The following is an 18,185-nucleotide window of genomic DNA, read 5'->3' on the forward strand; positions in this document are numbered from 1 at the left end:
TATTAATGCCCATGATTTTGGAATGAGATGTTCGATGAGCAGGTGTCCACATACTTTTGGTCATGTAATTTATGTCCTACGGAGCCATTGTACCGACTTCCTGTTATGATGAATATTACTTATATTGCCGTCATTATGTCTGGCCAATCAGACAGTGTGAGTGGATCTGGGACAGAGACCGGAGAATTATGGGTTTTCGGCTAGCCAAACAAACAAACCAATGCACACACACCTAGCACAAACATACACTCAAACACGCTCTCTCTCGCACCCACAAGCTCTCTCTCTCACACACACACACACGGACACACAGACTTACATGAATGCGAGTCCCAGATAGTTGGCAGTGCTGCCCCAGTACATAGGGTTCTCAGTTACATTGAAGGGGAAACCTTTCACTTTCTCTTCCATCAGGATCCCAAAATAGTCACCTGGAAGAAACACACGTACGTACATAAGATATTCAATACATCACACTGTAGGTGACCAGATACACTACCCACCACTACCCTCACAAGCCACACTGATCAGCTTTAATATTGCAGATAGATTGTGGCTCTATCAATGTTATTGTCTGCATCATTTCCAATCACCAATATCAACGCAACATGTAATGTGTTGGTCCATGTTTCATGAGCTGAAGTGAAAGATCCCAGAAATGTTTCATATGCACAAAAATCTTATTTCATTTAAAAAGAATTGCACACATTTGTTTACATTCCTGTTAGTGAGCATTTCTCCTTTGCCAAGATAATCCATCCACCTGACAGGTGTGGCATATCAAGAAGCTGTTTAAACAGCATGATCATTACACAGGTGCACCTTGTGCTGGGGACAATAAAAAGTCACTATAAAATGTGCAGTTTTGTCACACAATACAATGCCACAGATGTCTCACGTTTTGAAGGGATGTGCAATACGTATGCTGACTGCAGGAATTCCCACCAGAGCAGTTGCCAGAGAATTGAATGTTAGTTTCTCTAACATAAGCCGACTCCAACGTCATTTTAGTGAACTTGTCAGTATGTCCAACCGGCCTCACAACCGCAGACCACGTGTAACCACACCAGTCAAGGACCTCCACATCCAGCTTCTTCACCTGCGGAATCGTCTCAGACCAGCAACCCGTACCGCTGATGAAACTGAGGAGTATTTCTGTCTGTAATATAGCCCTTTTGTGGTAAAAAAAACGAATTCTAATTGGCTGGGCCTGGCTCCCAAGTGGGTGGGCCTATACACCTGCGCCCCTGCCCAGTCATATGAAATCCATAGATTAGGGCCCAATTGATTCATTTCAATTGACTGATTTCCTTTTATGAACTGTAACTAAGTAAAACATTTAAATTGTTGCATGTTGCGTTTATATATATTTTTCTGTATATTTCTTTGTAAATATATAGTAAATATACACTGCTCAAAAAAATAAAGGGAACGCTTAAACAACACAATGTAACTCCAAGTCAATCACACTTCTGTGAAATCAAACTGTCCACTTAGGAAGCAACACTGATTGACAATAAATTTCACATGCTGTTGTGCAAATGGAATAGACAAAAGGTGGAAATTATAGGCAATTAGCAAGACACCCCCAATAAAGGAGTGGTTCTGCAGGTGGTGACCACAGACCACGTCTCAGTTCCTATGCTTCCTGGCTGATGTTTTGGTCACTTTTGAATGCTGGCGGTGCTTTCACTCTAGTGGTAGCATGAGACAGAGTCTACAACCCACACAAGTGGCTCAGGTAGTGCAGCTCATCCAGGATGGCACATCAATGCGAGCTGTGGCAAGAAGGTTTGCTGTGTCTGTCAGCGTAGTGTCCAGAGCATGGAGGCACTACCAGGAGACAGGCCAGTACATCAGGAGACGTGGAGGAGGCCGTAGGAGGGCAACAACCCAGCAGCAGGACCGCTACCTCCGCCTTTGTGCAAGGAGGAGCACTGCCAGAGCCCTGCAAAATGACCTCCAGCAGGCCACAAATGTGCATGTGTCAGCATATGGTCTCACAAGGGGTCTGAGGATCTCATCTCGGTACCTAATGGCAGTCAGGCTACCTCTGGCGAGCACATGGAGGGCTGTGCGGCCCCACAAAGAAATGCCACCCCACACCATGACTGACCCACCGCCAAACCGGTCATGCTGGAGGATGTTGCAGGCAGCAGAACGTTCTCCACGGCGTCTCCAGACTCTGTCACGTCTGTCACATGTGCTCATGTGCTCAGTGTGAACCTGCTTTCATCTGTGAAGAGCACAGGGCGCCAGTGGCGAATTTGCCAATCTTGGTGTTCTCTGGCAAATGTCAAACGTCCTGCACGGTGTTGGGCTGTAAGCACAACCCCCACCTGTGGATGTCGGGCCCTCATACCACCCTCATGGAGTCTGTTTCTGACCGTTTGAGTAGACACATGCACATTTGTGGCCTGCTGTAACTCCAAGTCTGTATGGCGCAGCTGTATGGCGCAGCTGTACATTTTTTGGGCCTTAAATAAAAAAGTACACCAGTTTTATTTATCACAATCTTTTACCAATTTTGGTCTTTAATGCAGGACAGACAAGTTCCTTATCTTCTCCCCCTTCCACTTGCCTCCTCCATTTTTGTGGTAATGCTGCAATGTTTGTGGTACATTGCCAACATACATAACATGGCTAAGGGCTTTATCCAGGCACTCCGAGCTGCGTCGTGCTTAAGAACAGCTCTTAGCTGTGGTATATTGGCCATATACCACGCCCCCTCGGGCCTTATTTCTTAATTAGAAGTGCCATCTTTCTTTTATTACATGTATCATTAATGCCGTCTTATCAATGAACAGGCACCCTTTTTTCCAATCCTATTGATCAAATAATGGTCATACAAAATGCCATTGCTAAATTTGCAGTTTGATAGGAATTTTAATATTAATATTTTTAACACAAAATATTTGATCATCTTCCTCAAATGAAAGGGAGGATGATGTAATTTTTGCGAGAGGGAGAGAATCTGATTTCTGTCAAAAATGTGAGTCACCTTCGTGGCAACGGTTATCCAGAGTTCAACTCTGAATTTAGATTAGCTCCTCTATCCCGCTTCGTAGTATACCCCTCAGCTGTTTGGATTGGTAGGTGAAAGGTGGAGAGCGGTAGGGACGAAGGGAGATGACACTAAAGTAAGGTGTAGGCTGAGGCATAGCTCAGTGTAATTGGAGAACCCGCATGGCTTCGACTGCAGTGTGAATTATTTTCCATACAAACAGTACCTCTCTAAGTAAAACACACAAGTTGATCTTTTCTAATTTACACAGATGGCCATTTTCATTTTCTCTTTAAAATGCCAAATGTAAGAAAAGGCAGGTAAATACATGTTTTATATTTAATGGGTTACATTATGTAGTCTGTGTGATAGACTTACATCAACAAATCTTGGCTGAATAGAAACCTGGCTTTTAGGGCGTCATAACAAAACCACGGTAAGCTAAATTGACTTTCTCTGCGTCACTTTAGAAGATAACTATATTTTTCAATTTGGTTACAAGTCTTCAAACCCAGATTTGTTGACAAATGACCAAAGTCACTGAAGGAGGGTTTCTTTACAGTACACTACATTATCAAGAGACTCCAAGCCCCCCTCCCACCAAACTGATGTGGCTCTGCTTTATGTATTCTTTGAGTATTAGAAATACCGGTCTCTGACGTAAAAAACAAAACAAATGACACTCAGCATTCACATGATGGCTTAAAGGTGAAAAATATAAGTGGTAAGCTCATGTTTTCTGTCTACATGATTAAAGAGAGTTTCAGAGAAAAACATGAACACAAGAGCTGTGGTATATGGACAAAAACCCATTAGAATGATACGTTTATAACGATAATGTGCACCTCCGTTACTTTTTTATATTACCCTTAAAACTACTACTAATTTGAATGGCATAGCTATCAACGTACCCGTTAGCAATTGGTCAAATTAGCAGACTTAATTCATTTCAAACATCACATTTCCGTATAGGTAACTATTTATATTTACTGATATCCTCGGTAAGTGGTCAGTTCGGTCGTCACGATAATTTTCTGTTAATCATCCCCGCTCTTATGAACACAATATCGAAACGGTGTAGCTGCATGCACCCAACATGACATTTTTAGAGGTTTGGAGGCCCCACAAACATTTCCTCTCTTCGGAATCACCTCAAAACGAACTCGTCAGTTTACCTCCCCTCATGTCAATTGGTATGTTATTCGTCCTAGTCTACAGAACCTAAAAATCCACCTTCACCCGTTACGAGGATAAACACGAACTTCATAAACAGCCATCATTGTTCACTTAGCTGCTCCACAGCCAATGGGCTTGGTTTAACTTTAGGAGCTATGGCACTGTAGCTCATTCTAAATCACAGTTACCCACTCACACCCCATGGCAGTAAACACAAGTAACCGCTGCCTGATTCGATTATTCCAAGCGTAATGTTGACACCTTTATCTTCCTTCAGGGCCTATTGACCTCCGCAGTAGAAGACATAAAAAAGAAACGTAGAAACTGACATAAGAATTGGACTCGGGAGCTTCAAAACATTGTGGGATTCAGAGTGAGTCAACATTGATTTTTAGTTATTTTTAAACAAGCTCTGAGGCAGGGAGAAAGACGGACCTGAGCAATACGAAAAATGTAATCAACAACAGGAGGCCTTAGGAGGACAACAGACTGAGCGTGAACAGAGGCTGAGTAAGCAGCGGAGCCCTATGGATGTTTCATACCAAATCATAGCGCGGCGTAAATCACAGGGCAGCATGTAGCCTAGCGGGCCAGTAACCGAAAAGTCGCTGGTTCGAATCCCCGAGCTGACGAGGTGAAAAATCTATCGATGTTCCCTTGAGCAAGGCACTTAACCCTAATTGCTCCTGTAAGTCGATTTGGACTTCGAGATCAGTCTGGTTCTCAAAGTAGGTGGTGAGGGGGTCATCTTTGAAAACAAGCCCAGCTGGGGGTAATATTCTGATATTAGTTTGTTGTTGATACGAATGTGTTTGTTTGCACAGTTGGACTTAAAATGTAGGATAATGGTCCTGGTAGTCTGTTCGGTCATACCTTGCAACAGTACTAAAATGGCGGAATAAAGAATGACAAATAGTAGATAGTGAAGGGTTTGACCTTGAAAAGACATACATCTGGTGATACAATTTTTCTTTCATTGTTAATAAGTGTTTGTTTGCGTTGGTGGAATTAAAATAAAGTGTACTGGCGTTGGTAGTCCGGTCAGCCATACTTTACAACAGATTATGTATGTATTATGTAAAGTATATATGCATTAAGAGACGGGTGACAGGGGTTGAGGAAGATGAGCGAGGCGAGGGCAGGGGGTACAGGGGCATGAACGCACAACCACTGACATGACCAATTTCTGCCTGAAAGGTTACGTATGTATAGTGCCTAACATGTGTATGAATAGTCACAACACAGCAAAGGGTTTTTCTGACCAACTTATAAGAGCTCTCTCAGCCTATTGCGGACAGTCTGAGCACTGATGAAGGGATTGTGCGTTCCTGGAGTAACTCGGGCAGTTGTTGTGACTAATCCTGTACTGTCCCGCAGGTGTGATGTTCAGATGTACCGATCCTGTGCAGGTGTTGTTACACGTGGTCTGCCACTGCGAGGACGATCAGCTGTCCGTCCTGTAGCGCTGTCTTAGGCATCTCACAATAGGTACATTGCAATTTATTGACCTGGACACATCTGTTGTTTTTCAGAGTCAGTAGAAAGGCCTCTTTAGTGTCCTAAGTTTTCATAACTGTGACCTTAATTGCCTACCGTCTTTAAGCAGTTAGTGTCTTAACCCCCGTTCCACAGGTACATGTTCATTACTTGTTTATGGTTCATTGAACAAGCATGGGAAACAGTGTTTAAACCCTTTACAATGAAGAGCTGTGAAGTTATTTGGATTTTTAGGAATTATCTTTGAAAGACAGGGTCCTGAAAAAGGGACGTTTCTTTTTTTGCTGAGTTTATAATAAAAAAGACGAAAAAGCACTCCTCTACAAAAAATATTAAATTACAATGTTCATTCACTTGTGTCCATAAAGCAAACAGCACAAAAATTAACACATCTATACACTCAATGAAATGAGTCAATGAAATTGAACATTGTCAGGAAGTGGCCCTTTCTGGGTATAGATAGTGGCTTCTCCCTCGCTCTCACTCTCTCCTACAACCAGGTTCTGTTATCTCAGGCCATAAATTCCTGGCGGAGACTCTCTCCCCATGGTCATGCAGAAAGGGAGACACAGAGAGAACGAAGGATTTCACATGGTGAACTCCTAAATCCCCAAAATGGGAATTTGAAACAAAATGTCCACTTGTGAGGAGGTGGGAATGGTTCGTGGACACTTAAGGGACGGGTATGACGAGTGTGTTTCATTTGGTGACCTCTGAGAGGACAAGAAACACACAATTATATTTCTGAAACTGTACATTTCTCAAGTATGGGGTTTGCATCTAATTCTTGTATAGAATGAATGAGTAAAGATGAAACTATTTGTGTAATTATGTAATGTGATGTTAAACCTTTAATTGAGAAAATTGTATTCCCTTTAAAGTTTAACTAAGTCATTGGCCCGCCCCTGTGAACACAGACATGATCTGGAATCATAGAACCGCCTTTTCTATTGTTACAAATAAAAAACCCTCCTGAGGAAATCCTCTTCATACCACAAAAAACTCTGTGTAAGCTAAGGTGGCAATGGTTGTTGAATTCCTAACCATACCACGTGGAGCATTGGCTACACGGTGGGAAATGGTTAAACTCAGACTATCGATCCGAACAGAATAAGAGCAAATCTTAGATACTAATTACTAGTCTGCAGCTAGAAATTATGTAAACCTGGGATGCTGTTACCGATAACCGCTGAAGCATCTATCTATGAGAACATTTCTGAATGGTACTCTGAAAGTATCCATTCTAACCACGAAAGACTGATCTTCAGGGAAGCAGAGAGAGAGAGAAAGAGACTCGGATTAACTCTCCAACAGACGGACTGACGATTCCAACAGAGATCATGACGACACACTGGGCGAAATATATATTGATTGCAATTATTCCCGAATGAGTGAGCGTTCATGTGCAAAGGATTAGCATTTCAATTAATATAAATATCAACTGTGTAGGGATTCCTTTTGTCTTTCCCGCATGTTCTCAGTCCACACCCACTTTCCTTTGTCCACCAAGCCGTCATATCGGCTTAGCCCACTCGGGAATGTCCCCTATCATTTCCTTGTAACCCTATCTACTGTTTGTTTGTTTATGCATTTCTGTGATTAGTTAGTTAGTTAGTAAATAAATGATTAAGCCAATTGGGGTATTGATGATTCATAGTAAAGGCTGAGTTCGTGCAGATAACCAACAATTTACGACCTTTGGAATGAGAATGACGTGAGGTAAAGAATAATTCATTAATTAGAAGACTAATTGATCAGATTAAAATATCTGAAGAGTTATATTAGGAAAATTATAACTTTGTAATCTGAAGATTTTCCTTGGTGCCCCAACGTCCTAGTTAATTACGTTTACATGATTAGTTTAATCACGTAATAATAATTACAGAGAATTGATTTGATAAAATAACCGTCTTCACTTTTAATGATGCCAAAGAGACGACAGCTACATAACTGCAAGTATAATACAAAAGTCCCAAAAAACATGCCTCTGTACCTTATCCTACCTCATTTGCACATACTGTATATAGACTTTTCTTCTGTATTAATGACTGTATGTTTGTTTATTCCATGTGTAACGCTGTGTTGTTGTTTGTGTTGCTTTGCTTTATCTTGGCCAGGTCACAGTTGTAAATGAGAACTTGTTCTCAACTAGCCTAACTGGTTAAATAAAGGTAAAAAAAAAAAACTTTAACTCACAGATTTTTGTTTTCACCCTTGTCAGCCTGTTAAGGAAGAGTCATAGCATAGCTACTTCAGAGTAACCAGTAAGTAATAACCACTAGTAAACCAGTAGGCGGCGCAGTAACTCACTGCTCTCTGCCATCTTGTCAATGATGGCATCTTTGTGAAGTCCCATAAGAATCTCCTCTGTTGCCATCAAAAGGAACGCTTCAAGGTTCTCGAGTGAGGAAGGTTCTTCGGCAGTTCTTCAAATTTCAGGGTGGAGAAGGTCCTCTCACAAGCCACCTGAGTGATGGATAGGGTGAGGAGGAACTTGTAGCCCGAACCAATGATGTGATACGCATCCGTGAGCAGATTGTGCTGAGACAGGAGTAGATAGCAGCATATCGGGCAGTTTAAACATGTGGAACAACTTCTGCTCACCAACTCCACACTTTCATCAGGATCCTCAAAGCCTTCCCATGATTCATCACTGGCGGCGGCAGCCCTGGTGTTGTACTCCTCCAATGCTGACTGTTTCAGTCTTTCCCACCATTGTGCATCAGTTCAGCCTGCAATGCCTCAACAGTGGCATGTTCATCAAATTCCAGTAAGCATTTGCTGAGCTCCTTAATGGCTGTCTTTGGAAGGCCCTTTTCTCTGATCTCAGGAAAATGCTTGGGGTTCACTGCATTTGCTGCATAACGTCGGTGAATACTTTCAACAACAGTGTCCAGTACCACATTGTGGATCTTGATTTTGTAATCCATGTCTGCATTAGCAATGGGCTCGTCTTCTGCCAACTCACTTGGTTTTGTCTTCTTTTTTTTGTTCTCTTCTCTGGGAGAGCAATCTGAGCTTTGGCATCACAGTCCTGATACTCCTCCAGAATGCCATTGGCCCACTCAAAGTCGTCTGCTGCCCTCTTCACACCTTTAAAGTCTGGGCACACTTTCTCAGGTTATCCTCTGTTCCTGTCACCAAGTGTTGTGCTGTTACGATATCCATGCCACTTGTTTGCAAGTATTTAGAGAGAGGGGCCATCTGCTCAAAAATCCTGAGAAAAAACTCAGCTGTAAGTATGGTTTCATACTTTAGGAGAGCATCCATGTACCCTTGGGCCCTGCATCGGATGGCAGGTTTTATGGTCACATTCTTTTCAATTCTTTCCATAGTGATGACCACATCCGTGTAAAGAGCACAGTCAGGCTTTGCAAAGCTTCCAAATACTTTCCTCAAAGCCTCGTCTTTAGCCCACCAGCGTGTTTCACCAATTACATCAAGCCGTCTGTGTCTCCTGTCCTCACTGGTTTCCTCCCATAGCTTCATGCGCTTGTAGGAATCTCGAACGAACACTGCAATGTCATTCAGTAGTGAGAAAAGGTAATCACTTGCCACAACAACCCCAGTGGTGTCAGTTAGCACAAGGTTGAGGACATGTGAGTAACACCATATGTGTACTTGGTTAGGAGACTCCTGTGAGCAGTGCAGAGAAGCCCCTGTATTGTCCCTGCATATTAGCTGCGCTGTCTGTTGCATTACCAACACACTGTTTGATATCTATGTCCATCTTCTCAAGGGTCTGTTTCACAAGGTCTACAAAATACTGTCCAGTCGATGACTCACAGTCAATAACCGCAATGAGTCTCTGGTGGACAACATCAGTGTCTTATCGCAGAACTACCGCTCACTGGTCTTTGGATGTTAAATCCTGTGTTGTGTCCATTTCTACTGAGAACATCCCTGCCTTTCTCACTTCAACAGCAACTGTCTGCTGAATCAATAATCTGATGACTTCAATGACTTTATTTGCTGTTGTTTTGGACATCATAGTTACCAAGGACCCTCTTCCTTACTTCCCATCTGCTTCTTGCTCTTCTCAATGCAATCACTAACATGCTCTTGTAGGCAGACATAAGCTCAAGAAACTTGCCATGATTGACGGCCATGTTTTCTAAGTTATATGCAGCGTCGTGTCTGTGTCCTCTTTAGCTAAGCCCACATTTACCAATAATTTTAACTACAGTTGAAGTCGGAAGTTTACATACAATTAAGTCGGAGTCATTAAAACTCGTTTCTCAACCACTCCACAAATTTCTTGTTAACAAACTGTAGTTTTGGCAAGTCGGTTAGGACATCTACTTTGTGCATGACACAAGTAATTTTTCCAACAATTGTTTACAGACAGATTATTTCACTTATAATTCACTGTATCACAATTCCAGTGGGTCAGAAGTTTACAAACATTAAGTTAACTTTAAACAGCTTGGAAAATTCCAGAAAATTATGTCATGGCTTTAGAAGCTTCGGATAAATGATGTCAATTAGCCTGAGTCAATTGGAGGTGTACCTGTGGATGTATTTCAAGGCCTACCTTCAAACTCAGTGCCTCTTTGCTTGACATCATGGGAAAATCAAAAGAAATCAGTCAAGACCTCAGAAAAACAATTTTAGACCTCCACAAGTCTGGTTCATCCTTGGGAGCAATTTCCAAATGCCTGAAGGTACCACGTTCATCTGTACAAACAATAGTATGCAAGTATAAACACCATGGGACCACACAGCCATCATACCGCTCAGGAAGGAGATGCGTTCTGTCTCCCAGAGATGAACATATTTTGTGCGAAAAGTGCAAATCAATCCCAGAACAACAGCAAAGGACCTTGTGAGGATGCTGGAGAAAACAGGTACAAAAGTATCTATATCCACAGTAAAACGAGTCCCATATCGACATGCTCCAAAACCGCCATAAAAAAGCCAGACTACGGTTTGCAACTGCACAAGGGGATAAAATTCGTACTTTCTGGAGAAATGTCCTCTGATGAAACTTGAAAAAATTGAACTGTTTGGCCACAATGACCATCATTATGTTTGGAGGAAAAAGGGGGAAGCTTGCAACCCGAAGAACACCATCCCAACCGTGAAGCACGGGGGTGGCAGCATCATGTTGTGGGGGTGCTTTGCTGCAGGAAGGACTGGTGCACTTTACAAAATCGATGGCATCATGAAGATTGAATATTATGTGGATATATTGAAGCAACATCTCAAGACATCAGTCAGGAAGTTAAAGCTTGGCCGCAAATGGGTCTTCCAAATGGACAATGACCCAAAACATACTTCCAAAGTTGTGGCAAAATGGCTTAAGGACAACTAAGTTGAGGTATTGGAGTGGCCATCACAAAGCCCTGACCTCAATCCCATAGAAAATATGTGGGCAGAACTGAAAAAGCGTGTGCGAGCAAGGAGGCCTACAAACCTGACTCAGTTACACCAGCTCTGTCAGGAGGAATGGGACAAAATTCACCCAACTTATTGTGGGAAGCTTGTGGAAGGCTACCCGAAACATTTGACCCAAGTTAAACAATTTAAAGGCAATGCTACCAAACACTAATTGAGTGTATGTAAACGTCTGACCCACTTGGAATGTGAAGAAATAAATAAAAGCTGAAATAAATCATTCTCTCTACTATTATTCTGACATTTCACATTCTTAAAATAAAGTGGTGATCCTAATTGACCTAAGACAATACATTTTTACTCTGATTAAATGTCAGGAATTGTGAAAAACTGAGTTTAAATGTATTTGACTAAGGTGCATGTAAACTTCAGACTTCAACTGTATATAGGACCTTCCACCCCCACCTGGGATATGCATGCCTGATGAAGACCTAAGGGTCGAAATCTTGTTATAGTAAAATCACCTGGAAGCATGAGAAGCAGTGCGCGGCATTTTCCCTTTTCATGAATTCACCTACAACTCCAGCACCTGCAAAACGTACCTGGATGTGTGTATGTTCTTCAGCTTTTGTTCATGCAATAGAATTCTACTCCAATGCACTCTGCCTAGAAGCACATCTCTTGCATAGTTTGTTTAGCATACTATGTCTTGCATAGTTTGTTTTGTTACGGTATGTTACATTGAAAGTGGATAATATTGTGTTGATTCGATCACAATTCCAACAGTAGAGCGAAACGTTGATAATGTTAATAACTAAAGGGGAAAACACGAGTAAGTTGAGTGAAGTTTTAATTTCTTCTGTGCGGCAGTCTGAGGGGAGCTGCAGGCCCGCAGCCAAGAGGTAACATTGGTGGTAGTTGCCAGGCACACCGGTTTGAGTGTGTCAAGAACTGCAACGCTGCTGGGTATCAAAAATGTCCACTACCCAAAGGACAGCATTGGAGTCGAGATGGGCCCTGTGGAATGCTTTCAACACCTTACAGAGTCCATGCCCTGATTAATTGAAGCAGTTCTGAGGGCAAAATGGGTGCAACTCAATATTAGGAAGGTGTTCCTAATTTTTGGGGACTCTCAGTGTATCAAAAGAAACTCCCACACACTGCACTTTTTAAGTCTCATGTATTTACTGTGCTAACGTTAAGTCTCACAACCTTTCTGCTATATCACAGCATTTGCACAAACGTCACCACAATAAAAACAAATGAAACGCAAATTTAAGAACCCTAATAGGTCTATAATATATTCTGAAAAGCAGTGGAGAGCAACTTTAAGACCCACCCAGGAAGGTCCCAGTGAATCCGAGAGCCAGGAAGCTGGTGACCACCAAGACAGAGCCCAGGGCCATGAGAGCTGCCCCCGCGTAGAACACCTCTGGGCTGGCCATCACCTCCCACCTCGCCTGGGCCTTCATCGCCACTGTCATACTGGAGAGAGGGAAGGGGCGTGGGGGAGAAGGGGAGGATTAAGGGATAGGAAGAGGTAAAGGTGCAGATGGAGAGGAGCAGAAGAGAGGAGGAAAAGAGGAGATGAAAGAACAGAGAGAAGCGAAGGGAGACGAGAGAGAAGTGGAGAGAGAAGAGAGAAGGAAGAACAGAGAAGAAGGGGGAAAGGGGAGATAAGGCTAGAAATTAGCAGGCAGCCTTGTTTTTGTTAACATAATCATACATATGAAACAGGAGAGATGATTCAACACGTATGTCAATGAAGTACGCAAAGCTGGCCTAGTATCTTAAGGTCAACACATCACTGAAATTAAACTTGGGTTAATGTTTTGTTGAAAAGAGCAAACACAAACAATTTAAGCAATGTATCTGATAATGATGGCCAAAAGTAAACATTCCCAGGGGTTTGGATTGAAAAACAGAGATACTGTGTATACTCTGAGCCCTCTACGCACAATACCCATAACATGTTTAGAGTTTCATGATAAATGATCAGGGAACACCAGCGATATAACGGAGAATGATCTTGATTATATTTAATATCAAAGTACACAGTAAAACTTTGAAGGACTCCCAACTTAACCCATGATCTGATAAGAAAACGTTTCCCATTACTTTATTTGGTTGTGATTTATTTCCTGTTGTCATGGACACTATGCAACAGGCTCTCACAGTCTCACAGTAGAATTAGACTTTCATCTACTTTCTCCAAACATTACATTTCGAAGTTCCTGGTTACTCCTACTGTTCTGTATCCTTCCATTTCTCCAAATGTAAACATTTTAAAAGTTAAGGAACTCATTCTGAATGGTTAAGGTAAGAGTTAAGGTTTGGGATAGGGTTTAAACAAAAAAAATTAAAAGCAGTTTCCACGACTGGGATCATAGGATTGCACCCATGCACCACCATTCACAACGCCCTAATAAAACCAGAGCCTACTTGATGGTAATAGCGCTCACTGTTGCCTCTAGTGGCCAGTTTTGAAAGCATTTCCTGACATCCTCAGGACATGGATAGACGTCCAACTTCGACGTCAATCTTGAACTATCTCCCTGAGTTGATGTTAACCAGACAGAGTTTAAAGGTGACATTCATTTGTTGGTTATTTTTGAAATTTTCACACAAAAAAAGGTGGTGACAAATGACAGACAGAAACTTACCTTCAACTGAAGCAAAAATAATGAACAATGACCAATGAAAATGACAGTAACAGAGAATTACAAAGACAGTGAGTTACTCCTCCCCTTCCATCTCAAATCACACCTGCCACAGTGAGTCTTCGGCAGCAGGTGTTCCTAACAGGAGCCCAGCACCCACACACAATTCCTGGTAGTCTGCCTTTGAAGTTGAATGCAATGCTACAGAAATGTACACATCACAACAATACAGACCCTACTGCCAGCTCTCCTAACCTAGTTTTCTTCTGATACTAACCTAGTTTCCTCTTATGGTCTGGCACTTAGTTTTCCATACATAATGTGCACAAACAAAAGCTATGCGCGCACACACATACAGGCCAGGGATCTATGCTAGCCTATTTTTTAAAATTATTATTATTATTATTATTTTTTATTATTTTTTTACAAAGAGCACGTTTGCAGCTAAGTTGAAAAATGTAAGTGCACACAAAGAAATGTAGGATCACAATGAAAACATAAAAAATATTAAAGAACCCTTCATTTTTCTTGGCACACTGGTGCTCCGAAATTAAAATTCCAGGTTGCACAGGAACATATTTTGGCAAATAAGCGACTAAAATGGACGCACTGCAGTTAACTGCCAAAATAAAGAAAACACTCCAGCAAGTGAGAGATAAAGTATATTGAAAGCAGGTTCCGGAGTTAATTAAGCAATTAATTAATTAAGCAATTAATTAACTTGCACTTTTTAGCATGCACTGGACCAAAGCAGGTATTCAAGTAGAAACAAGTAATGTTAAGTCAGAAGATAAGTCAGACACGTTGCTAAGGTAACTGACAAAATAAAATAAACACTTGAGTGAATGAGGGATACAAAGTATATTGAAAACAGGTGCTTCCACACAGGTGTGGTTCCTGAGTTAATTAACAAATTAACATCCCATCATGTATAATTTTATGATAACCCAGTTGCCCATTATTTTGGCTACAATGGCTAGAAGAGGTCTCCGTGACTTTGAAAGAGGGGTCTCAAAGGAGCATAAGGGGGTTTAAACGGTGTGTGTGTGTCTGTGTGTCTGTCATCAGATCTCAACCCAATTGAACACTTATGGGAGATTCTGGAGCGGCGCCTGAGACAGCGTTACCCACCACCATCAACAAAACACCAAATGATGGAATTCCTTATGGAAGAATGGTGTCGCATCCCTCCAAGAGGTCCAGACACTTATAGAGTCTATGCCAAGGCGCATTGGAGCTGTTCTGGCAGCTCATGGTAGCCCACTTTATGTTGGTGTTCCCTTATTTTGGCAGTTCCCTGTACATACACACATGCACAAACAAAAGCTACACATGCAGACACAGATAAGCATGGAATGGAGGGCATTAAGAAACAGAAGGAATGACGAATCTCCACATTCGTAGAGAAGAGACAGCCGGGGGTGTAGCTTCAATCTCCTATTTTCTAGGTCTCTGGGCCACTACGTCAGCTTGGAGTCATTATGAATAAAAAAGTGAACTAAACCCACTCCAAACCCTCTTAGAACACAGGCAGAGACAAGACGACCGACAAAATATCCGACAAGACAACACATACTGTATGAGTCTTCATCGACATGTAGCATGTTTTCACTCTTACTAATACACAGCTATAGAACACAACAGACATGATGAATAACCAGACAATCCAAGCAAAGTATTTACTTGAAAAGGGACCTGTTTTCGTGCAGTGCATTGATTTTCATCGCAACTGTTTTAGTCCTTGAAGAAAATATCAGAGCTGGAATATTTGACTAATAATAATAATACTATTAATAATAGTGGGCCATTTTCCCTACACCATATACACTGAGTGTACAAAACATTAGGAACACCTTCCTAATATTGAGTTGCACCTCCTTTAGCCCTTAGAAAAGCCTCAATTCGTTGGGGCATGACTCTACAAGGTGTCCAAAGCGTTCCACAGGGACGCTGGCCCATGTTGACTCCAATGCTTCCCACAGTTGTGTCAAGTTGACTGGATGTCCATTGGGTGGTGGAGCATTCTTGATACACACGGGTAACTGTTGAGCATGAAAAACCCAGCAGCATTGCACTTGACACCAACTACCATACCCCTTTCAAAAGGCACTTCAAATCTTCTGTCTTATCCATTCATCCTCTGAATGGCACACTGTGAATGTCACAGTGCATTTGGAATGTATTCAGACCTCTTCACTTTTTCCACATTTTGTTACGTGGATTAAATTGTTTCCCCCCCTCATCAATCTACACACAATACCCCATAATGACAAAGCAAAAACAGGATTTTAGACAAGTATTAAAAAAATGACATTTACATAAGTATTCAGACCTTTTACTCAGTACTTTGTTGAAGCACGTTTGGCAGCAATTACAGCCTCGAATCTTCTTGGGTGTGACGCTACAAGCTTGGCACACCTGTATTTGGGGAGTTTCTCTCATTCTTCACCGCAGATCCTCTCAAGCTCTGTCAGGTTGGATGGGGAGCGTCGCCGCAATGCTATTTTCAGGTTTCTCCAGAGATGTTCGATCGGTTTCAAGCCCAGGGTCTGGCTGGGCTACTCAAGGAAATTCAGAGACTTGTCCCAAAGCCACTCCAGTGTTTTGTGTCTTGGCTGTGTTGGAAGAACCTTTGCCCCAGTCGGTGGTCCTGAGCGCTCTGGAGAAGGTTTTCATCAAGGATCTTTCTGTACTTTGCTCTGTTCATCTTTCCCTTGATCCTGACTAGTCTCCCAGTCCCTGCCGCTGAAAAACATCCCCAGAGCATGATGCTGCCACCACCATGCTTCACCGTAGGGATGGTGCCAGGTTTCCTCCAGACGTGACACTTGACATTTAGGCCAAAGAGTTCAATCTTGGATTCATCAGACCAGAGAATCTTGTTTCTCATGGTCTAAGAGTCTTTAGGTGCCTTTTGGAAAACTCCAAGCGGGCTGTCATCGCCACAGAGGAGCTCGAGAGCGCTGTCACTGACCATTGGGTTTATGGCAGTGGTGTAAAGTACTTAAGTAAAAATACTTGAAAGCACTAATTAATAGTTTTTTGGGGTATCTGTACTTTACCATTTATATTTGTAACTACTTTTACTTCACTACAATCCTTAAGAAATGAATGTACTTTTTACTTCATACATTTTCCTTGACACCCAAAAGTATTCATTTTGAATGCTTAGCAAGACATGGAACATGGTTCAGTTCACGCACTTAACAGAACATCCCTGGTCATCCCTACTGCCTCGGATCTGGAGGACTCACTAAACACATATGCTTCGTTTGTAAATTACAGTACCAGTCAAAAGTTTGGACACACCTACTCATTCAAGGGTTTTTCTTTATTTTTACTATTTTCTACATTGTAGCATAATAGTGAAGACATCAAAAACAATGAAATAACACATGGAATCATGTAGTAAGCAAAAAAGTATATTTTATATATGGGATTCTTCAAAGTAGCCACCCTTTGCCTTGATGACAGCTTTGCACACTCTTGGCATTCTCTCAACCATTTTCATGAGGTAGTCACCTGGAATGCATTTCAATTAACAGGTGTGCCTTGTTAAAAGTTCATTTTTGGAATTTCCTAACTTCTTAATGCGTTTGAGCCAATCAGTTGTGTTGTATAAGAAGAAGAGACTAGCTTGGGCCAAGAAACATGAGCAATGGACATTGGACCATTGGAAATCTGTCTATTGGTCCGATGAGTCCAAATTTCAGATTTTTGGTTCCAACTGCCCTGTCTTTGTGAGACGCAGAGTAGGTGAACAGATGATCTCCGCATGTGTGGTTCCCACCGTGAGGCACGGAGGTGGTGTGATGGTCCTTTGCTGGTAACTGTCTGTGATTTACTTAGAATTCAAGGCGCATGGCTACCACAGCATTCTGCAGCGATAAGCCATCCCATCTGGTTTGCGCTTAGTGGGACTATCATTTGTTTTTCAACAGGACAATGACCCAACACACCTCCAGGCTGTGGAAGAGCTATTTGACCAAGAAGGAGAGCGATGGAGTGCTGCATCAGATGACCTGGCCTCCACAATCACCTGACCTCAACCAAATTTACATGGTTTGAGAGGAGTTGGACTGCAGAGTGAAGGAAAAGCAGCCAACAAGTGCTCAGCATATGTGGGAACTCCTTTAATACTGTTGGCATTCCAGGTGAAGATGGTTGAGAGAATGCCAAGAGTGTGCAAAGCTGTCAAGGCAAAGGGTGGCTACTTGAAGAATCTCAAATAATTTGTTTAACACTTTTTTGGTTACTACATGATTCCATGTGTTATTTCATAGTTTTGATGTCTTGACTATTATTCCACATTGCAGAAAACAGTCAAAATAAAGAAAAATGGAATGAGTAGGTGTGTCCCAACTTTTGACAGGTACTGTATATATAATTTTTCTTCCACTTTGACATAACAGAGTACTTTGCAAAGATTGTTAACAAAAAATTACAATTAAATCAATTTTAATCCCACTTTGTAACACAAAATGTGAAGAAATACAAGGGGTCTGAATACT

The 18,185-nt window shown here is 41.9% G+C and overlaps 1 protein-coding gene across 4 annotated transcripts in view; it reads right to left on the bottom strand.

The window, feature by feature from the left end:
* pemt (phosphatidylethanolamine N-methyltransferase) overlaps positions 1 to 18,185 on the bottom strand; it is an 88,745-nt gene that overhangs the window by 26,752 nt on the left and 43,808 nt on the right. For all 4 annotated transcript variants that reach the window (XM_055903745.1, XM_055903657.1, XM_055903834.1 and 1 more), the window contains exons 4-5: positions 12,354 to 12,499; positions 320 to 431 (exon numbers count right to left, since the gene is read on the bottom strand). In XM_055903745.1, the coding sequence (XP_055759720.1) occupies positions 320 to 431; positions 12,354 to 12,499 (258 nt within the window). The remainder of the gene's footprint in view (positions 1 to 319; positions 432 to 12,353; positions 12,500 to 18,185) is intronic.

The sequence above is a fragment of the Salvelinus fontinalis genome, chromosome 1 (genome assembly GCF_029448725.1).
Source record: "Salvelinus fontinalis isolate EN_2023a chromosome 1, ASM2944872v1, whole genome shotgun sequence".
Classification (NCBI taxonomy): domain Eukaryota; kingdom Metazoa; phylum Chordata; class Actinopteri; order Salmoniformes; family Salmonidae; genus Salvelinus; species Salvelinus fontinalis.